This window comes from Manis pentadactyla, chromosome 2 (genome assembly GCF_030020395.1).
Source record: "Manis pentadactyla isolate mManPen7 chromosome 2, mManPen7.hap1, whole genome shotgun sequence".
Classification (NCBI taxonomy): domain Eukaryota; kingdom Metazoa; phylum Chordata; class Mammalia; order Pholidota; family Manidae; genus Manis; species Manis pentadactyla.
The window spans coordinates 116,379,041-116,402,342 of NC_080020.1; the positions used below are offsets into that span (position 1 = coordinate 116,379,041).

The following is a 23,302-nucleotide window of genomic DNA, read 5'->3' on the forward strand; positions in this document are numbered from 1 at the left end:
TATCATATTCTCCTTTATCACTTCATACATGTAGAGTCTTACTTAGAAAGCTTCCCTTCCCTAGGTAATTTCTCCTAATACTTTCATAGATTTCATTTTTATGTTTAGTTTTTTACTCCATCTGGAATATATTTACTTACTTTAAGGCAGGACCTAACTATATACATTTCTCTAAAATGTTTTAGCTAATAATTTCAATGAAATTCACTAAGCAGACTGTCATTTATCCTCCAGTTATGACATGTCTCCTTTCATGAACCAAATTTCCTGGCACATCATATGGCCTATTTGGAATTCCCTACTTTGTCCCACTGATCTACTTGTCAATGCCTGTGCCACACTGTTTCAATTACTATAGCTTTAAAGTATAGTTTGATATCTGGTGAAAGAGAACACACCCCTTCTCATTGTTCTGATTTTTCCAAAAATTTCTTAGGTACTATTCACTTACTTTTTCCCCTTCCAGGTGAATTTAAGTTCATTTGTTTAAGTTCCAAAATAATTCTTTCCAGATCTTGATGTAAGACACCAGAATCTAGTATCCCTAAAGGACTGTCTACAGAGCCCATTTGCTACGTATAAGCATGTGATTGTAGATACATCATCTCAACAACTGTTCTTTAGTTAAGGATTAAGTTAAGATCATTCCCACTAAAAAGCAAACAACTAATTCACCTTAGCTAGCCCTAGTGGTCAGCTTTGAATATTTAGAGTGTATCTCCATGCTGTAATCAGCATCCTAAAGTTTTCAACTGAGGATATGAAATCCAAGAATGTTTCCTTTGAAAGTTAATTTTATCAAGTAATAAATCAAAGGTATACAGAGGTTACAAATTCAGACATTCCCATCACACAATTATTTCAGATCACCCTCTCCTTTATTCTAACCTGAATTTCAGAGTGAGTGCAGTTTTATGATATATCTATTGACATAGGTATCTCAAAATTATTACCATAGACATTTAGTGGAAAAAGTCCAATTTTAAACTGAAAACAGTACTTTAAAAAAGAATTTTGAATTCTGGCATTCCTGTTCTTGTTATAATTACAATTCAATAAAAAAGTCATAATATAAATATAGTGACAGATTTCCTTAGACATGTTTGACCAGATTTTTCCTTAAAAAGAAAAAAATAAATAAACAAGAAGGGCTTAAACTGTTTCAAAATGTAATAAGAGATAGAAACAAGATCTGTATTCAAAATAAACAAAAATCTAGTGCTGCTGCTTGCAGGCAGAGAAAAAGAAAACATACTCTGTCTATATACTCAACTTTTCACATTTGTTCCATACTTCAGGAGGTATTATAAAGATAACAATCTACCATGACTGAAGTGCAGAGATCACACATGAGAATAATAATTTCTCTGTTAAACAGATCATGTTTAGCTATAGGAGAGGAGGGGCACAAAAGTTTTTTTATGAGATGTTGCACAGAACTCTATCTGATGTAACAGAACATTCAAGGAGTGAATGGGTAAACCAACTGTGGCACATCTATACAATGGAATACTACTCATCCATGAAAAGGAATGGGCTATTGTTACATCTAACAATATGGACCCACCTCAAATGCTTTATGCTAAGTGAAAGAGCCTAGAGTTAAGAGGCTACATGCTATATCATTCCATTTACCTGACATTCTGGAAAAGGCAAAATAATAGGAACAGAGAATACAACAGTGGTTGCTAGAAGCTGGGGGTGAGGAGAGAGTTTAAACACAAGGGGGCACTTTTTAGGGTGACAGAATGCTTCTCCATTCTGAATTATGTGGTAATTCACATTACTCATGTTTGTCAGGATTTATAGGCTGATATAATTAGAAAGGTCTTCCTTTAATGTCTTTTTTATGTTAGCATAATGTCTCAATTTTGTACTCTAAGTGTATTCCATTTAATGCTTTCTTCTGAAATTGGGGAAAATTCATTATGTTAAAGAGTGTAAACAAATTAGACCTCAATAAACTTGATTTAATAATAATAAAAGAATACTCTTACAAACCAAATGCTGTCTTCTCATACTGTCTCCCACCCATCAAAAGCATGTCAGCTATTTCCGTATGTAGGAAGGAGCAGCTTGATGGAAGTAAAGTGTAGACAACTGAGTCTTCCTTGCTGGTCTGTGCTCTTCATCTTTCTAGCCACCTGGAACTCACATTCTCAGAACCAGGCGGACACTCTCACAAGCAAATCAAGTTAATGGAATCAAATGTTGGGGCGAGGATGGTGATCCTAGGCTCCTGGATCAGAATCTGATCCCATGGGATATTGTAAATAAGTCCCACATCGTTTCAATCCCAAACCATGGGTTTTCATGGACAGTTCAATTAGTCCCAAGACAGAACGAACAACCAGCAGTGCAATATTTGACTGCATTAAGTTTACAGTCCACATCAGAGGAGGCAATAATCCTGTTCTGGATATAAGGTTGCAAGCAGAGAGATTCATTCGGTTCAGGAACCAAAATTTGTAAATGGTAAGTCTGTCTTAAAATGAGCAGGTGAAGAGTCTAAGGGTGCATGCTCTGAAGAAGATCATAAGGGAAAAGGGGTAGGAGGAATTTAATGCTTTTATACACAAATATCTGAATGGTTATGTGAGGAAAGAGGTAGCCCACTTCAGGGTGACACAGGTTCCAGGATTAGTACCAATGAGAAAAAGATAAAGGGTGAAAGATACTTGACTTTATAAGACAAAAACTTTTTCAACAGCCAGGATGATCCCACGATGGAATGGCTGCCTTCTGAGACAGAGAGGCCCCGAGGGATGCTGCAGGCAAGTCTGGATTCGGTGGGAGGCTGGGTGAAAGCACTTACATGAAGAGAGTGACCAACAGTAAGCCAGTCACACTGTGCATGGTGGTTACCAGCGATACCACACCTGAGAGGATGGGGCATCTGAGGACAGCAGCAAAGGAGAAGAGAAAGTGAATAGCAGGGGAGGAGGAGAGAACGGTAGGGGAAGAGAAAGACGCACACATGGAAAGGTGGTGGAGAAAGAGGAGACAAACTTCACTGACTCATTTTGCCTGCACAGTAAGGGTAACAACCATTTGTGTTCGGATCCAGCATCTGACCATCCTTTGGATATGGGAGAAGCTCCTATTATGTGGAAGGTGGTAAAGAAGGGACATTTATTATCTGTCCTCACTCCCAGGCACCAGCCACAGGCTTGTGACTTAGGTTTGGCCCAGGAGGAGTTCTTGCTGGGCACTCTGGATCATGAGGAAGTGATATGAAGGCCCAGGGACAGAAAAGGTTAGTCACAGGAGCCTAGCAATGGGCATGCAGCAGTGGCAGTGCTCTAAGCAGACTGTCTCCATTCCATGACCTTGGATGTGTTCTTGGACACTTACTTCTTGGCCATTCTCTCAAGCTCAGACCTCAGCATCTTCACTGGCTCCTGTGAGCTACTTAATGTTCTGTCTTATGTGTCTTTTCTGCTCAAATGAACTTGGTTTCTATTGCTAGCAACCTCCAAATCCTAATTATTAGGATTGCACAGATTGGGCAGGGGGGTGGTTATGAGCTATTTCACATTGTCCTTTTGTCATACATGAGGAGGAAGTTCTTTAAAATTACGTGGTTCCTCAAAACAGCAGTAGACTCATGGATACTGAGAAGTGACTAGTGGTTTCCAAGGGGGAAGGGCTGGGGTGGGTAGGGGGAGTGGGAGGGGGATAAAGGGGCACAATAATTTGCAATCACAATATAAGTTGGTCACGGGGTTGGTAGTATGGCATGGAGAACATAGTGATTCTGTAACATCTCTCTACATTGATAGATAGTAATGCACTAGGGGGATAAGGATTTAATAATATGCATAACTGTTGAACCACTGTGTTGTACATTTGAAACCAACATAAGATGGTATATCAATGACACTTCAGTTAAAAAAAAAAGAAAAAAATTACATGGTTCCTAATATTGATTGCATTTGGAGACCTTAAAAAAAATTTAGGATCCCTACCCTTATCCCTACCCTAATCACTTTCAGGTTTCCAAAATACTAAATCAGGGCTGGGGGCAGTCACAGTGGAAGAGATCAACACATTTTTGCCCCTAAAGTTTTCCAGGTAATTCTAGTGCAGACGCTCTGGAATCTGGCATTTGAGTTTCTAAGCAGATCAAAATGACTTGAACCATGTAACACAATTTGTCTGTATTATTAAAGTCTTTTCAATCTCCCCTATTTCAGACCAAATCTGACCAACATACAAATGTCTACAGAGCGAATCTCATCTCCCACTCTTCTTGTCAGCACACAGCTCTGTCTCAGCCCCAAGCCTTTATTCTGTACTTTCACCCTCTGGGGATGCACGTCCCTTTCTGACTCCGTAGGGCCTACTTACGCATTGAGGTCCAATTTGAGAAAAATCTCTCCTGTGAACTCATTCCCATCCATTCCGAGCTAAAGTTTTTCAGTCATCTGATCCCAGAGCTGGAAGGGCCCTCTAGTTAAGCACATGCCATCTATGTCATGTCATTGAATCATTACTGCAATTAATGTCTCATCTTTTATTTCAATTCTCATTGTATTTATACCTTGCCTCTCCAAGTCCATACGTTTTCTGGAGGCAACTCTATAGACACATAGTTAGTGCTTAATCTCATGAAGGTGAATTACCACCAGCTGAGTTCCCACCCTCTCAAGCAGTGTTATTTCTTAGGGAGAAAAATAAAGCTTTAGCCATTCTATGGATATCTCTCTGTTGAAACAATTGCAGAAACTTTGCACAGATACTAAAATCTGTCTGGGTCTTAATCTAGTCTGGAACACAAGGTCAAAAATCCTGCCATTCTCAAAATGACAAATCTTGAAGCATTTTCACCACCCAGAGCAGCAGGGGAGGCATGAAAGACAGTCTCTGCCTTTGAGCAGACAGAAAAACATCCTGTGATTTACATGTGCTAACTCGCTCACCCAGACCATCCCTGGCTCTGGAACACAGCTGGAAAGTGGCCATTAAAGGGCAGAGGGTGTGAAATGATTCACTAATGGGCCATTAGAGCTACTTTAATCAGGAAATTCAGAAGTGATATATTTTTATGGGACTCCTGATTCCCCCCAAACCCCTCTCTAAAGTGTGCCTTTCACTGGTTTGTAGTAAATAATTTTTTCTATCTGTAGTGGTTATTTGGAGCCACTCAGCAGAAATGTAAAGTCTTTGGAGGTAACATACTGATATTAGTGATGACGAGACCACCCTATTAAGATTACATAATGCTTTGTACGTTTTCCCCCTAAAACTCTTCACATCCATTGTTTTGACTTCCACACCATTGTAAGGGAGGTAGTGCAGATAAATTACCCTCATTTTACAGATGAGGAAGTTGAGGCTCTGAAGGGTGAAGTGAAGGCCTCTGGGTGTTCTTGGGGCCTCAGTCTGTCAGCTGTGGAAGCATCTGGATGGCTAATCTCACTTACATTTTAGTGCCAACTGAGGACAATGTTTGGGTTAAAGTCAGTCCGGCACCCTGCATATATGGGCATTCAATTTTTGTTGCTCTACTGTGACACCTCTAATGTGAAACAAGGCCCCTGAGGCTTAGAATAAGTACTTCTAGCAAGAAGCAGGGAGTCTGCACGCATGAACCCAGCCAGACTCTTCCCCTGAAGCCAGTCAGCTGGTTCGTCCATGAAGCCTCAGTTTCCTCACCCATAAAATGCATGCTCTGGGTCTGAAATAACAAGTCTACGGCAGTGGTTTCCAAACTTGGCTGACTATAAGGAAAGGCTGGGGAGCATTTCCTTTGAAGAAAAAGAGAGACTGCTTTGTAAGATGATACGTGTTCACTCCATAGACTCAAGCAAAAAAGAAAGGCATAGGTAAGAAATAAAAGAGATCGTCAGTCACTGTTACCTGACAGGACGAGAGTGACACAAAAGCGTTCTGACACAGGCGGCCACCATCTGAGCGATTCCTCCGCTCCTGCGGAACGTTTTCCAAGTACTGCTCTAGCCCACCACTCAGAACTGGGGGCTGGGGCCTGCAATCTGTATTTTATGAAAAGCCGTTTGCGGTACAGATTCACGGGACATGGGTGATGGACGGGGAGTCTTTTTGTGGAACTGGTATAAAATAGCACATTTTCCGGTGTGAACTCATCTAGTCAAGGGGTGGCATCTATGTTTTCTCAAGATGAGCAGGGCCACTCAGGGGTCTCCAGAGTATTGGTGCCAAGAGTAGAATTGGTAAGAAAGGGTTAAAGGAAAAAAGAGTGAGAAAGAGAGTAGAAATAGTAAGTCACCCTGTACTGGTCATGTCCCTGTGGGAACCCCTCTGCCCATCAGCAGGAGTACCCACTCTCCAGAGAGGATCCGCAAATGGATGGGGATGTGAGGAGACCCAGGGAACGCCTGGACACAGTCCAGGGAGGCAGGTGTGATCTGAGGGAAAGTGAGGCAGCAGCCAGGGGGTCACCACAGTGGGGGAGAGAACAGAGGGGAAATGGTGAGGACTGGAGGGGTCTAAGGGGAGTCCAGCCCAAAGACTGAGGGAAGTTTGGTGACAGAGCAGAGTCTAGGTTCCTAGGACATTTCTTAAGACTTATTCCATACTCAGTCCTCATACTCGGCTACCTCTCTCCTCGGGAGACAGGGCTAATGGGGCAGAAGCAAACAACAAAGATGGCAGTAAAAAAGTCTGGCCACCGGAAGCATCCTCCCTTCACTAGGAGTTCGTAAACTGGATTCATAAAATCCCCTGGATTTTACAGAGTCACAGCTGCAGCAGCTTCCCAGCAAGGCATCCCCAGGCCAGGGCCACCAGGGAGAGCCACATCTGCTCCTGCCCCATCACCTTGGCAGTCCCTCCAGGCCTCAGCTCCTGCCACAGTCACTCGCCAGCCTGGCAGCTACTCTGGGCTCCAAAAGACTGAGCACAGCATACTGTGAGGCAGGTGAAGTTTATCTCTTAAGATTCTCCCACTTGCCCTCTCCTGGGACATCTCTCCCTACAACCAAGTGTTACAATAAACTATTGCCAATTATTAGAAGTTTGGAAAACACATTGCTGTGGGCTATGGCCTGGCTGTGGGCTATGGCCTGGCTATTCTTAATTTGTTAGATAAGCAGAAAATTTTTCTCCTGGTAAATAAAGATCTAAATAAATATCAAATGGCAGCCTTTAAGATAGGGTTTTGTTTTTTGTTTTTGTTTTACATTTTTGTACCATGGACCTCTCTGTCTGGTAAAGTCTCAGAATAATATTTTAAATGCATAAAATGCAAATACAACCAGCTATGTTGAAAAACAATATTCTAAATATTAAAAAATGTATAATATCATAACCTATGTGCTTCTTTACTAACAGAATAAATAAGAAACTCTAGCAACAGTTTATTAACTGATATATTCCAAGTTGTAGTGAGTGTGACATTACAAGACCTGCTACAAATAACACGTATCATTCTAGCAGGTGACACACACACAGACTAATAGCTTGTGCCTTGCTGCCTATACCCATTATTGAAAGGAAATACTAAATTTGAACTATAGTGACAATAAACATTTACTTTTCTTCCCTTCCAGGTTCACAGCCCCCCTGAAATGAACAGAAACTAGGTTAATAGGGAGAGATGCGTAGGGATCTTATAGCAAAAGAACTATAGAGCGCTGTGCCCTGTATCTATCTGTCTCTGTCTGAGCTTAGCTGGAACACAAGCTGGTCATCACTTCCTTCTCTGATAGCTACTGCATTTTTGCCCTTTTGGCTCCTGTCGGCTGGCTTCTCTGCGAACTCCAGCCGCAGAGCTTAGCACTGAGATGTTTATTAAGTAGTTCTGGTCAATTCCTTTAGGTTGGGGAGTAAATCTTTCGAAAGACCCATGCCAGGCTACATTCTGAATAGCATTACACAGAATAACGAAAATAATCCCATTTTGTAGGAAGCTGCCTTCTCCATCATCAGAGGTACTTCCACAAAATGTGGATTTAATATAAATTACTGACACTGAGTTCTAAAACATTTCCCCTGCTCTGCCAGAGAGCCTGGGGCAGGCTCCCCATCTCTGGGATCATAAGCACCTTTACAGGGTAGTTTTCGTGCCAAGAATAAGCAACACTTCCCACAGCCATGTCAACTGCGGTTCTTAAAATAAGATCCATTTTCAGAAAAAGCCAAAATCGATTTGTTTCTGAATTTCAAAATTGTACGTCCAAGGCAGCCACACCACTCTGCAGGCTCTCTTCCACTCACGCTAACTGAAGTGCCGTGAAAGCAAAACGGAACCGAACACATCAGCCTTGGGGAGTTCATCTGATGCTTGGTTTGAACTCTCCCAGAAAAGTCGCCACTACACAGCAAGGCATTTCTCTAACAAAATCAAATCATACAAGCGTGTTTGAGCCACATGTTTACAGAGGAGATCTACAAATTTGAGACACAATCTTACATAAAGATTTTTGCTCAGAATAGCCATGTCTCCAGCTCCCAGTGAATGCCGTGAATTAACTTAAGCTTGCAAACAACCTCCCTCCCTCCCTCCATCTTGCTCTTTCTCACCCACACACACTAGTCATTCACACTTACTTTTTTTTAACCTAAGTTTGCCACCTAAAAAGATTCCTAAACCTTGCATTTTGAACATCCTACAATGAGTTCGTTGCGTTATCTCTATCTAGTTCTCCAACTATCCTGGTTCAGGAGCTGCCAATCTAGGATATGGTCATACAGAAAGAAGATAGGCTGGAAGCAGAAGAAATCTCAAACTCAAAAAACAAGAGAATGGAAAACAAGAGTCTACCACAGTAAATCGTATTGGCATAAAACTGATTTGGAAAATCAGAACTACATTATCCACTGTCATTGGGCCTAGAAAGGTGCCTATTTGCAACGTTTGGTATCTCAGCTTTGAGACTCCTTAGGTTTTAGAGTAACCCAGAGGTCGCTGCTGGAATAAATGAAGAACCCACAGGAAAAAGACTAAAACTAAAAGCAGATTGTCTTCCCATTCTGAAATCAAAATGGCAACAAATGTGATTAATTAAGCCACCAGAACACTGTAGAGATGACTAATGCTTCTCCTAGAGAGAGCTTGAAATAACAGAAGATGGGGTGTTAAGTTTTTGTTACCATAAGAAACTCATTAAGAATGTCTAATTAGTTATAAACATAAGGATGTTTAATGTCTCAGCATTATGAAAACAGCAGGATTTCTACCACACAAAGTTTGGTTGGGCCACTGGGACCCCAGTAAAATCCTTATGCACCAGGATGTCCCCAGGTACATTTCTCAGCTGCAGTGTTCCATTTCTCTTTAAACATTCTTTGACTCACTTGAGGGAGAAACTGAAGTCAAGCAAGTTCTAGCCTGTAAAAAAGGATTGTGCAAAGGACTTAGCTTTACAAACCTAAATTGCATCTTTCATTTCTGCCACCTTCTTCCCTACAGCATTGAGAGGTAATTTTCGTTCCCCTCCAGGTCTTTATTGCTCCCCTGCCAAAACTGTCTTGCATCTGTTACAATAAAATACCCGTGATGTTTTCCAAAGCCGGCCTTGTACTGCCAGCAGTCAACCCTCTATCCCACAGGCAGCCGTCTGGGAACTTAAGTCAAAGGGTTGCAAGCCGAAGAGAAAGGTGGAATCTGGCAAGCTGAAGATGGGGGTTCTTTGGAAGGCAGACCGTCCTCTTGTTGATGGAGCCAGTAGGAGAAAAATAACACTTTTGCCAAAGGGGTAGAAACAGGCAAGGGTAAAACGTTGCTGTCCCATTAAGAGCACGACGATGAATCCTGAGATTCATGCCATTCAAATGAAGGTCAAGTTTAGTGCCTTTAAGTCCCCTCCCACTTCCCTCTGGCTTAGGCACTTTCACAAATGAAAAAGACCATTTGTGTTCTGATTTGGGTGGAAATTCACTGTAGTGAATCTGTGTGTGTGTGTATCTGTGGGAGTGGAAGAGCATGTTGGAATGTTTAAGTTTTTAGTAAAAAGGCAAGGCTTGGGAAAACAATGTATGAAAACAAGGCCAGCTTTCTGCCCTTCAAGAGAGTAACCTGCAACTGATATAGAGGATTTTTGATCCAACTGATTCTCTAGGGTCACGCTGTCCCTTCCTCAGACTTGCCCTACTTTGCCAATTTCCAACTTGGGTCCCACCTTCTAATCTGGGAAGAAAAACAGTGTAGAAATCAGAAAGGCAAAGGCAGTCCAAGCGTGTCTTCTTTAAGCCTGCCTGATAATCTCCAAACCTTGAAACTGCCAAAAATACACACTATGGGGTAATGCTTCTCTTTTACCACAGGAGTCATTTTTGGTCCTTCTAAGTGCCAACTTCCTCTGGTGCATGTAAAATACAGCTGTGTGGCTTCTTCAGGAAGAGATCATAAAAAAGGCAAGCAGATCTAGAGTTGCAGGTCAGTTGCTATCATGGCCTGACTCACTGAGCAGGGACCTTGTATCGAAGCCGAGGCTGTGAGCTCCCACTGTGCCCTCCTGAGGCCACAGTGTGGCTGCACGCCCCCGCACACCTGGGTTTAGCAAACCAAGGCAACCTGGGGCAGATGTGCACCCAGGGACAGCAAAGCCATTACATCTCCTAATGGGCACACTCAGCCTCCCCTTTACTAAGCAGAGCAAGTGTCATACTAATGAGGGGGAATGCTGCCACCTTGTTTTCTGCTCACTGAGAAAAAGGCAGAGCTCCACTGGTGACCTCAAGGCAAGAGGGACTTTGTGTCACATGCCCCGAGCCCAATGCAGGTAATATAGAGAAAGCATGCAACTGGGAAGGTGCATTGCGTATAGAAGTTTTTCAGAGGTACACACTTACCATGAACACAAAGCAGCACAAAGGGATCCCTGCCAGTCACTGAGACATGAAATTACTGACCCCCTTTCATGGACTTGGTTGCAAGTTTTCTAACTCAGAATCATAACTTTTGTTTGCTTGGCTGCCCCTCTCCTCTGGGTTTGCACACTTTTGCAGAGATATGCATCTCTAGCTCAGTCTTTTATCCATTCACCGTCAGGAAGAAGCCAATGAAAAGAGGTCAGATTCCAGCCCTTTCTGGAGAGCCAAATGGATGGAGCAGACGTTCCAGCTTTGAGCTGAAACATTTAGCCCTCCCCGAACTCTGTGAATGAGTTGGCTAATTAAGGGCTGCTCATGGCTTGCACTCCACTTTAGCTCATGATCAGACTTTGTCTGCCTGGCCGTTTGTCTCTTTATGAGCTAGCTCGGTTGCATGGCTCAGAAATGAAAAGTACCCTCATGCTACCTTGAGATGCCAGGTAGTTTCAGAGCTGCGAGATACATACCACCGCTCATGCAGACGAAGAGGTTACTCACCCTCTGATCATGGCCTTCTGGGAACCCAAAGCTGATCCTTCACCCCAGATCCTGCCCATTGGGTCTGGCCACCCAGCAACATACCCTCTTGGGCAAACTTGATAAATTCCCTCACGTGCTGTGATTCTTAACTGCCCCTTGCTCAGGGAGTCCAGGCCGCGGTCTGATTGGCTTCCAGTTGAGTTTCAGCAGTTACGCAAATCAAGTTTCTGTGTTGGAAATTCCAGTGCATACAGGAATAGCAGGTTGCTTAATCTCAAAATTCGGAGCCAATCCCCTTTCTAAATACTGACAAGGTGCTGCCTGGCTCACATGGTAGATTCAAGGGCCCACTCCTGCCAGCTCGGACAACCTGGCTCGTCAAGCGCGCTGCTTCTCCTTGTGTTCCAGGCCTGTGCTCTCATGGGGCACCGTGCTGCACGTATTTTCATCCTCCCTCACTTGTTTTCATCTGTCAAACTAGGCCCCACCCCCATTCTTCTCTACTGACAGCACCCCATTTCCAAATATAGGATGACAGGGGCTGAAGTGTCTTAGAGAGAAAAAATTATATTAGCCGTTTAATTTTTTTTTCTTAAACTACAATCTCCTGGTGAGAAACTGTTCTGTGCTTCTGCTGTGGACAGTAAGCTGCTTACAGAAGTCAGCTCCATCTCCAGGCTTTGCAGTTTTGATCCAAGCTACACATGAGCAAGGTCAGCAGATTTTTCTCTTCCCTTACTGGAAATGATATGAATAATGAGATCCTGTGCTGGGTTGAGGAGAACTGCATGTTCAGGGGTAAGGTTCGTGGGTCTCCATAAGCTTTCTTAGCAATAAAGAAACACTGTTCTAAGTATGAGAAAATATCATATTTGCTTAAGTCTTATGTTTTATTACAGAAAAAATTTTTTTTCCCCAAGTGGCAGCACCAAACAACTCAGATTATAGAACTCGGGCCAGCATTCAGTCCACAAAAGAGAAACCAGGAAGCGAATCATTTTTGAGTGAGCTGGCAAGATTTTGGGTCCCCATCAGGCTCTCTCAGCAGCAGATAGGGTCAATGTGTGGTGTCACAGCTGTCTCCGCCAGCAGGTTCACCAAAAAGGGGAGAGGGTAAAAACCAACAAACTGTAGGTGCGTAGTTCATCTGACATTTCTTTCCCATTGTTTGGACCCTACAGAAAATCTTCAACTTCCTTGGTTCTGAATTAATTCTTTGGAGGCAATAAAGCCACTTAACACAGACTGGGAAATTAAGTCAATTTCCAAAGCAAAGCCCATTTAAACTGTTAAGGACTTAATAAACTGCATCAACCCACCGATCATACACTCATCAATGTTAAAAATCAGGGGTCAGCATACATTTTCTCCAAAGGGTTGGATAATACAAATTTTAGGCTTTGCAGGCCATATCTGTCTCTATCCTGTATTTTTCTTTGTTTCTTGAACACTCTAAAATGTAAAACATATTCTTAGCTCATGAACTTTACAAAAACAGGCTGTAGCAGGCTAGATTTGGCCCATGGGCCATAGTTTGCTGACCTCTGACTGCTTCCAGAATGGCTCCTGAAAGGGGCTTGCCCCCAGCTCAGCTTAGTTCACTGCGAAAGCACCTGGGACAGACCAGTGGGAAGAATGGGAGACAAAGGGGATCCACCCAACAGATGGACAGCAGGCAGGGAAAAGAGCTGGTGGGTGGTGGTGATGAAGGTTCCTAGAAGACCCTTGCTCTCCTCTCCGTACACTGGGTGTAGCTGTGGGAGGCTGAGAAGGCACAGAAAGAAACAGACGAGTGATGAGGGCAGGCTGGCCTTGACTAAGCACAGCCATCTCCCAGCCCTCCAGGCCTGAAGTGGCAGAGCTGCAAGACCTGGGCACCACAGCAAAGGACAAGACAGCCTGTCAGCCGCTCGCAAAGCAGCGCCCACAGATGCCTTCTCAGAGCCCCCGCAGGCTGACAGGGCTTTCAGGCAGACTAGAGGGCTGAAGTACTCAGCTCTCTGCCTGGTCCTGATGCTCTTGTCACGCTGACCACACACAGCATTTCCAACCTACCTTATGTCAGCTCGATTCCACCACACTCTGACCTCTTCACTGGGGGGAAATCTATGTCAGATGATCCAGGTGCCTATCAGAAGCAAGGCCTGGAAATGGTTCAGAAACCCAGGCTTGAGACAGTCTTTCTTCTCTTCTGCTTCTCCTCTCACAAGCACCAACACCGGAAAGGATGCTCTGAGGCTCAGCTACAGCCATGGAGACCTCAGATTAAGCTCTAAGTTCTTCTCCTGTGTGGCTGCAAGCCATGACCCTCCCTGTTTATTCTCTACTGAGTGCAGAGACATTACTGTGCCCATTTTCAATCCTCTGCCTCTCATCTGAGCCCCCCGCGACAAATATTCAGGATACATACTCTACTTTCACAGTATTTTCCAATTCCCTGGCTTAGAAGCTGAGCAGAGGCAGCCTGCCTTAATGGAGAAAACATCAGCACGTTCAGGCTTCACTCTGGATCCCAGTCAATTTCTGGAGGTTTCACAGCTGTTATACCTCCTTTCTTACAAAAGCCAGCAAAAATTAGCACGCACCTTGTTGGCGCTGAAACATAGCAATGGTCAAGTCTGCAAATCAGTTGCTGGTTGACTGTGTTCAAAGTATTTGTTCTAAAACAGTGTCTGCAGTTCATTTATCATCTGCCAAGTTTTAAATCAGTTTTAACTTAAATGCTGCAGGATTTTGTGTGTGTGTGTTTAAGGCACCCCCCAGGATATAACTGTCATTTGGTCATCAAACTGGTAAAAGAAAAACTCTTGCTCGGGCACATAGCACAATTTAGGCTAAGTCTATTTCTTATGGCAATATTATCTACTTATTTCTCATATGCCTAAAAAAAAATAAACCTTTGGAAGACGTAAATTGCATTCCGAGAGAAAATACGATTCTCTCCACTGCTTAGATCTCCCCTCCTACCTGCTCATGAGCAGATCAGGTGAGCGCTTCTCACTGTGGTTCGCGGGCCCTTGAATAGGACAGTCTCCGAAGTTTGCTGTGCTTCATTTCCCTTCTCTGCTCAGTTCTTTAGAGTCATGGGTTATTAACTATCAACAAAAATGTGAGCCGTGCCAGTGCAGGCTCTGACTTTCTGTCGGCTCCCCATGCTCTACTGAGCTTAGGAGCAGATTTTCTCTCTCCCTCTCTCTCGCCTCCCAGCTTCACCTTCTGAGCTCCAGGGCCCCACCCATAGCACTCAGATCATTTTTCATTTATGAGTACATCCAGCTAAACTGTGTTGGTAAGAGAATGAGGCAACCCTTGCCCTGCCAGTGTATTGGAACCACGATGCTCAAAACACCTTTGATTTCCCAGGAGCAGAGCAGAAAATCGGATCCTAGCAGAAGTCATCTGTGGTTTCCTCCTGCAGGTATCTGCAGGTCAACTCTCCCATCAGCAAAGGGTGTGCACCTCGGTGATGGAGTCACAACACCTTCGTTACACAGACACTAACACAGCCCACTGAAGTGGACTGAAGATCTCAGACATGAGGCAACAAACATGTACCAAAATGTGTATTTCATGTATGCAAAAAATGTGCAGCCAAGAAACTTTCCATCTCATGACCTAACATTCAAAATGAATTAAGTATTTTTCTTTGCACCTATTAAAGGGCCAGGTTTCTTACTGCATTCAAATGGGAATGAAAACTGAGACATTAGTTTTGTAAAGATGCCCATTAGCAAGTAAAAGACTACATGTCATTACGATTCCTAATCAACAAGGCTCCTAATCCCACACCACTCCCATCTTCCAACCCAGACCACTACTAGCAAAAGCAAAGGTGATGAGCCAGCCCTTGAGGACTCTTACCCAGCAGGGTGTCTGCAATTACAAAGATGATTTAATTTTACTAAGATTTTGTCAGAAAATAGAATTTTTATGAACAGGCTCCCCCAAACCAGCACACATATATTGTGACTTTGACTATGCATAAAATTCACCTTATTTGCTGCTGGAGCAAAAAGGGGTCTTTTATGATTCGTCAACCAAAGACACAGGTCCCCCAAACCCCATGGCATTCACAGTAAGTTTGAAAATCTATGTAAACTATTAAGATGGGAACGCTGCCTTGTTATTACGATGCTGCCCGTCCTTTAGCAGGTACACTTGGCAGGGACAAACCAGAAGCAGGCGTCCTCTGCTCATTTGCTGTCATTCTCAGGTCATACTTCCCACAAAACCAGGAAGGACTGCCTGCTTTTAGGATTAATGTTTACCTTTTTTAGTCTATTCATTTGTTTAGAATTTTAGCCAGTATGGATTTTCCCCTGTGAGCCCCATATTGTCATAAGCTAGTCCCAATCACCATGAGACATTCCTCCATTTTTCAAAATTGCTTTACTTTCCTTATATTAAAAACTGATGATGTAGTACACAGACTTAAAAGAAAGTCTGATTTTTACTTAGATGGTTAAAATACCTCCTAAGAAGAAAATGCTACACATTTTCACATGTTTCTAATGGGTTCTGGTCATCCTAATACTGCATCCTTGAACAGAAATCGGTGATCTGCTTTCATAGATTAGACAAAGAAAAGCAAGACACAGAGTCCGTGGTCTATACATGGTATTTCACTGGTGGGAAGAGAATGACAGGAGGGTCAGCGCCTCGTCTCCACACCCAGGCAGGAAATCCCAGGCCAGTCCAAATTTTCACGTGCTCTCTGGGGGCCTGAAAGCAAATCGGGTGGTGATCTCCGGGGGTTTGCCTTTCCTCTTCAAGAAGGGTGGCCTTGCTCTGAGTTTAAGGAAGTCTGTGCTTTAAATGTTTTTTAAAGCAGTAGAAAAAAAGGGGGTTAAAGTGCTCTTGGCTCATGACCAAACCTACAGACTTAATCAGAGGTAACACTTTCCCACAGAGTATTCTCTTCAGTATTAGTTTGTGACATCTGCCAAAATCTTATGGTGAAACCAGTTATTCCACCTCTGTTTGTCCCATTTTCTCAATAAAGGGTGGATAATATATATTATATAATTTTGCTTTAAGCAGAATTGCTGTTATGTTTACTCATGAAACTAGCCATGCAGCAGGTACCAGAAGGCAGCAAGCACACCTGCCCTTAGAGACATCCAACCACCCACGGTCTCAAGGAAGATGAATTTTGGTTGAAGTGCCTATGGTAGGAGTCTGGAGCTCTGCTTTCCTCTCATGTACCTTGGCTTCTGGACTCAGGAGACAACAATGCCCACTCCCACTCTGTGATCTGGGAGGGGCTCCGGAGATCACTTAGTTCTGCTTCTCCTTGTGGGGATATAGAAACAGAGGTGCAGAGAGAGATGAGGGGACTTGCTAAGGTCATGGCACATGTGTGGCAGCACTGAGATTAGAACATGGATCTTCTGGATTTGGATTCTAAGACTGTGCTAGGTGGATAAGATGCAGATCTTCATGGCCAAGAACCACAGGCAGGGCTCAGTAATGGCGCTCCAGCTGGTCCGGCTTAGGTACCCACCTAAGACTCTCCGGGACGCGAAGGAGCAACATCCTCCATCCCTCTCCTCTTCCCTGGGTCAGCCCCTGTACTTCCACAGCCACAAACACCAAGGAGGGGCCTCCAGCTCTTCAATCTCCAGCTCTCTTGGGTGCTTCGGGGCCGCATTCTGCCTGCCTCCTGCTCCGCTCCAGCTGGATGTCCTGCAGGCATCGCAAACTGAGCATGCCCTAAAATAAAACCCATTATGCTCTCCCGAAAGCCAGTCCTTCCTCCTGCGTTTCCTGTTTTAATTAATGTCAGTCCCCAGTCACCCAAGCGCAGATGAGTCATCCTCGATTCCAATTCTTTCCCCCACAGTTGACGGTTAGGTCCTGCCAACTCTGCTCCTTAAATGTTTCACTTGTCCCCTCCCCTGTATTCTGTCACATTTTAGGGCCTTGATTCCAAATGACTCACTCTTCCTCAGTTGTTTACACCTCCAATCCATCCTGCGCACAGAGACATCCAATGGCAAATGCATAAGATCTGCCTGACAATTTCTCATTGCTTTAGTAATTTCTTATGGCCAAAGGATAAAGCCTAAACATCTTTGTTCTTGAGCTAGGCCCAGGGCCTGCATCATGAAACACACTGGCTACTGCACTTTCCTGTATCTCTGCTTTCAGATATACCAGTGGTTTACAACCAGAGAAAATTTCACCCCCTGCGGGAAGGAGGAGGGGGTGCTTCTGGCATCTAGCAGGTAGAGGCCAGAGATGCTGCTCAACATCTGCTAAGACAGCTCTCTGCAATAAAGAGAAAATGAGACGGGGTCTCAGAGCATTACCCTGAACTGTATTCATTATTACCATGATGGCTACCCACTCGAGAGGCTGCAGGCATAAATGTCGTCAAACTGCAGAAAAGTAAACAAAAGGAGAGAAGTGGATCAGGCAAAAGCAACAGCGGGAGGTGAGGACTGGAGCAGGCACGGCCTCTCTGAGGCACTCAGCCTCAGAAGTCCCTGGGCTGAATCACTGCAGCGTCCCTGAGGCTCCCGAGCTGGGGTGGGGACTGCTTACCTCTCTGGCACTTGCTTCACTGGAAGTGCTGGGTCAGTATTTATTGAAAAGTTCCCTATTTTATTTCCTTTCAGAATCCAGAATACTCCTAAGGTCTGGTAAGTAAATGGAAAAATAAAACAAAACTCTCTTCATCTCAGGTCCTTAATACAGTTTCACTGTCCTTTTGAAAATTTTTCCCAAGTGTTGTTTGTAAGCTTCCCATGACCTTAACTCTAGATTTTCCAAAAATACATTCTCCAAAATACCAGTTTGAAGAGATACATTATGGAAGGAGGACTCCAAGGTCAAACACATTTGTGAACATTGTCTACTAGCTCCCCCTTTGGTGCGCCCAAATATTTTATCAAACAGGTCCCATCTCTGCTTTTTTTTTTGTATCATTGATCTACAATTACATGAAGAACATTATGTTTACTAGGCTACCCCCTTCACCAAAGTCCCCACCACATACCCCTTCACAGTCACTGTCCATCAGTGTAGTAAGACGCTGTAAAATCACTCCTTGTCTTCTCTGTGTTGTAGAGCCTGGCCCGTAACCCCCCCACATTACACATGCTAATTGTAATGCCCCCTTTCTTCTTCCCGCCCTTATCCCTCCCTTCCCTCCCATCCTCCCCAGTCCCTTTCCCTTTGGTAACTGTTAGTCCATTCTTGGGTTCTGTGATTCTGCTGCTGTTTTGTTCCTTCAGTTTTTCTTTGCTCTTATACTCCACACATGAGTGAAATCATTTGGTACTTGTCTTTCTCCGCCTGGCTTATTTCACTGAGCATAATACCCTCTAGCTCCATCCATGTTGTTGCAAATGGTAGGATTTGTTTTCTTCTTATGACTGAATAATACTCCATTATGTATATGTACCACATCTTCTTTATCCATTCATCTACCGATGGACATTTAGGTTGTTTCCATTTCTTGGCTACTGTAAATAGTGCTGCGATAAACATAGGGGTGCATCTGTCTTTTTCAAACTGGGCTGCTGCATTCTTAGGGTAAATTCCTAGAAGTGGAATTCCTGGGTCAAATGGTAAGTCTATTTTGAGCATTTTGAGGAACCTCCATACTGCTTTCCACAATGGTTGAACTAATTTACATTCCCACCAGCAGTGTAGGAGGGTTCCCCTTTCTCCACAACCTTGCCAACATTTGTTGTTGGTTGTTGTTTGTCTTTTGGATGGTGGCGATCCTTACTGGTGTGAGGTGATATCTCATTGTGGTTTTAATTTGCATTTCTCTGATGACAAGCGATGTGGAGCATCTTTTCATGTGTCTGTTGGCCATCTGAATTTCTTCTTTAGAGAACTGTCTATTCAGCTCCTCTGCCCATTTTTAAATTGGATTATTTTCTTTTTGCTTGTTGAGGTGTGTGAGCTCTTTATACATTTTGGATATCAACCCTTTATCAGATCTGTCATTTATGAATATGTTCTCCCATACTGTAGGCTACCTTTTTGTTCTATTGATGGTGTCCTTTGCTGTACAGAAGCTTTTCAGCTTGATATAGTCCCACCTGTTCATTTTTGCTTTTGTTTCCCTTGCCCAGGGAGATATGTTCATGAAGAAGTCACTCATGTTTATGTCCAAGAGATTTTTGCCTATGTTTTTTTCAAGGAGTTTTATGGTTTCATGACTTACATTCAGGTCTTTGATCCATTGCAAATTTACTTCTGTGTATGGGGTTAGACAGTGACCCAGTTTCATTCTCTTATATGTGGCAGTCCAGTTTTGCCAGCACCATCTGTTGAAGAGACTGTCATTTCCCCATTGTATGTCCATGGCTCCCTTACTGTATATTAATTGACCATATATGTTTGGGTTAATGTTTGGAGTCTCTATTCTGTTCCACTGGTCTGTGGCTCTGTTCTTGTGCCAGTACCAAATTGTCTTGATTACTGTGACTTTGCAGTAGAGCTTGAAGTTGGGGAGCGAGATCCCCCCCACTTTATTCTTCCTTCTCAGGATTGCTTTGGCTATTCAGGGTCTTTGGTGGTTCCATATGAATTTTTGAACTATTTTTTCCAGTTCATTGAAGAATGATATTGGTAATTTGACAGGGATTACATTGAATCTGTATATTGCTTTGGGAAGGATGGCCATTTTGATGATATTAATTCTTCCTAGACAAGAGCATGGGATGAGTTTCCATTTGTTAGTGTCCTCTTTAATTTCTCTTAAGAGTGTCTTGTAGTTTTCAGGGTATAGGTCTTTCACTTCCTTAGTTAGGTTTATTCCTAGGTATTTTATTCTTTTTGATGCAATTGTGAATGGAATTGTTTTCCTGATTTCTCTTTCTATTAGTTCATTGTTAGTGTATAGGAAAGCCACAGATGTCTGTGTGTTACTTTTGTATCCTGCAATTTTGCTGAATTCCAATATTAGTCCTAGTACTTTTCAATTGGAGTCTTTAGGATTTTTTATGTACAATATCATGTCATCTGCAAATAGTGACAGTTTGACTTCTTCTTTACCAATCTGGATTCCTTGTATTTCTTTGTTTTGTCTAATTGCCATGGCTAGGACCTCCAGTACTATGTTGAATAACAGTGGGGATAGTGGGCATCCCTGTCTTGTTCCCGATCTCAGAGGAAAAGCTTTCAGCCTCTTGCTGTTCAGTATGATTTTGGCTGTGGGTTTATCATATATGGCCTTTATTATGTTGAGGTACTTGCCCTTTATGCCCATTTTGTTGAGAGTTTTTATCATGAATGGATGTTGAATTTTGTCGAATGCTTTTTCAGCATCTATGGAGATGATCATGTGGTTTTTGTCCTTCTTTTTGTTGATGTGGTGGATGATGTTGATGGATTTTCGAACCAACTTTTGGTTTCATGGATTTTTTCTATTGTTTTATTCTTCTCCATTTTATTTATTTCTTTTCTTATCTTTATTATGTCCCTCCTTTTGTGGACCTTAGGCCTCATTTGTTCTTCTTTTTCCAATTTCAGTAGTTGTGACATTAGACTATTTGCAATTGTTCTTCCTTCTTTAAATATGCCTGGATTGCTATATACTTTCTTCTTAAGACTGCTTTTGCTGTATCCCACAGTAGTTGGGGCTTTGTGTTGTTGTTGTCATTTGTTTCCATATATTGCTGGATCTCCATTTTGATTTGGTCATTGATCCATTGATTATTTAGGAGCGTGTTGTTAAGCCTCCATGTGTTTGTGAGCCTTTTTGCTTTCTTTGTACAGTTTATTTCTACTTTTATTCCTTTGTGGTCTGAAAAGTTGGTTGGTAGGATTTCAATCTTTTGGAATTTACTGAGGCTCTTTTTGTGGCCTAGTATGTGGTCTATTCTGGAGAATGTTCCATGTGCACTTGAGAAGAATGTGTATCCTGTTGCTTTTGGATGTAGAGTTCTGTAGATGTCTATTAGGTACATCTGTTCTAGTGTGTTGTCCAGTGCCTCTGTGTCCTTACTTATTTTCTGTGTGGTGGATCTGTCCTTTGGAGTGAGTGGTGTGTTGAAGTCTCCTAGAATGAATGCATTGCATTCTATTTCCTCCTTTAATTCTGTTAGTATTTGTTTCACATATGTTGGTGCTCCTGTATTGGGTGCATATATAATAGTTATATCCTCTTGTTGGACTGAGCCCTTTATCATTATGTAATGTCCTTATTTATCTTTTGTTACTTTCTTTATTTTGAAGTCTATTTTGTCTGATACCAGTATTGCAACACCTGCTTTTTTCTCTCTGTTGTTTGCATGAAATATCTTTTTCCATCCCTTGACTTTAAGTCTGTGCATGTCTTTGGGTTAGAGGTGAGTCTCTTGTAAGCAGCATATGGATGAATCTTGCTTTTTCATCCATTCTATTACTGTGTGTCTTTTGATTGGTGCATTTTGTCCATTTACATTTAGGGTGATTATTGAAAGATATGTACTTATTGCCATTGCAGGCTTTAAGTCTGTGGTTACCAAAGGTTCAAGGTTAGCTTCTTTACTACCTTACTGTCTAACTTAACTCGCTTATTGAGCTATTATAAACACAGTCTGATGATTCTTTATTTCTCTCCCTTCTTATTCCTCCTCCTCCATTCTTCAAATGTTGGGTGTTTTGTTCTGTGCTCTTTTTAGGAGTGCTCCCATCTAGAGCAGTCCCTCTAAGATACCCTGTAGCGGAGGTTTGTGGGAGGCAAAGTCCCTCAACTTTTGCTTGTCTGGGAATTGTTTAATCCCTCCTTCATATTTAAATGATAATCGTGCTGGATACAGTATCCTTGGTTCAAGGCCCTTCTGTTTCATTGCATTAAATATATCATGCCATTTTCTTCTGGCCTATAAGGTTTCTGTTGAGAAGTCTGATGATAGCCTGATGGGTCTTCCTTTGTAGGTGACCTTTTTTCTCTCTCTGGCTGCCTTTAATACTCTGTCCTTGTCCTTGATCTTTGCCATTTTAATTATTATGTGTCTTGGTGTTGTCCTCTTTGGGTCTCTTCTGTTGGCAGTTCTGTGTGCTTCTGTGATCTGAGCAACTATTTCCTCCCCCAGTTTGGGGAAGTTCTCAGCAGTTATTTCTTCAAAGACACTTTCTATCACTTTTTCTCTCTCTTCTTCTTCTGGTACCCCTACAATGCAGATATTGTTCCTTTTGGATTGGTCACACAGTTCTCTTAATATTGTTTCATTTCTGGAGATCCTTTTATCTCTCTCTGCATCAGCTTCTATGCATTCCTGTTCTCTGGTTTCTAGTCCATTAAGCCTCTTGCATCCCTTCCATTCTGCTTTTAAGTCCTTCCAGAGATTGTTTTATTTCTGTAGTCTCCCTCTGTACTTGCTCCTTTAGCTCTTGCATATTTCTCTGCAGATCCATCAGCATGTTTATGATTTTTATTTTGAATTCTTTTTCAGGGAGACTCGTTAGGTCTGTCTCTGCAGATCCTCTCTCAGGGGTTGTCTGGACTATTTTGGACTGGACTAAATTTTTCTGCCTTTTCATGGTGATAGCAGTGGCTGTAGGCAGGTTGTGGGTGTGTCAGCTGGGAGAAGAAAGTCCTTCCCTGCTTGCTGGATGCCTTGCCCTTCTCCGCTGCCTGTGTTGGTTACCTGCACTCCTGGAGCAGCTACCAGGTTAATCCCCTAAGCTGCTGTGGGCGGGGTCTCCATCAGAGCAGCCCAGAGCCCTGTGGGGAGTGGCAGGCACACCGGATGTGCTCCTCCACGATAGCGGCGCCCTTGATGGGCAGCTGTGTGCTGGCAGCGGCCTTTGGGTCCGGCACGGGCAGCTGTGCATTGGGCTGGGATTCCAGTCGGCTGCTGGGAGTGCAGCTGCTCCCTCTGGCACGGCTGCAGGTGCACGCGGGCCTCTCTCATGCCCCTCTGGCGCCTCCACTGCTGGCATGTGCAGGCCGCTCAGTCGCTGCTGCTGCGGGCTCACACAGACCTCTCCCGGGCCCCTTTGGGCCCGTGGCTGCTGGTGCATGCGGGCTGCTCGCGGGTTGCTTGGTCGATGCCGTGGCAGGCTCGCACGGGCCGTT

The 23,302-nt window shown here is 43.3% G+C and overlaps 1 protein-coding gene across 5 annotated transcripts in view; it reads right to left on the reverse strand.

Annotated features, from left to right (window-relative positions):
- PDZD2 (PDZ domain containing 2) overlaps positions 1-23,302 on the reverse strand; it is a 356,418-nt gene that overhangs the window by 127,817 nt on the left and 205,299 nt on the right. The window contains exon 1 of one of the 5 annotated variants that reach the window (XM_036926631.2): positions 14,245-14,747. The exons of 2 other annotated variants lie outside the window; for them this stretch is intronic. In XM_036926631.2, the coding sequence (XP_036782526.2) occupies positions 14,245-14,252 (8 nt within the window). In that variant the 5' untranslated portion in view covers positions 14,253-14,747. Of the gene's footprint in view, positions 1-11,295; positions 14,222-14,244; positions 14,748-23,302 lie in introns of those variants that run through there. 2 more of the 5 variants (XM_036926629.2, XM_057496088.1) reach the window with 2 other exon arrangements.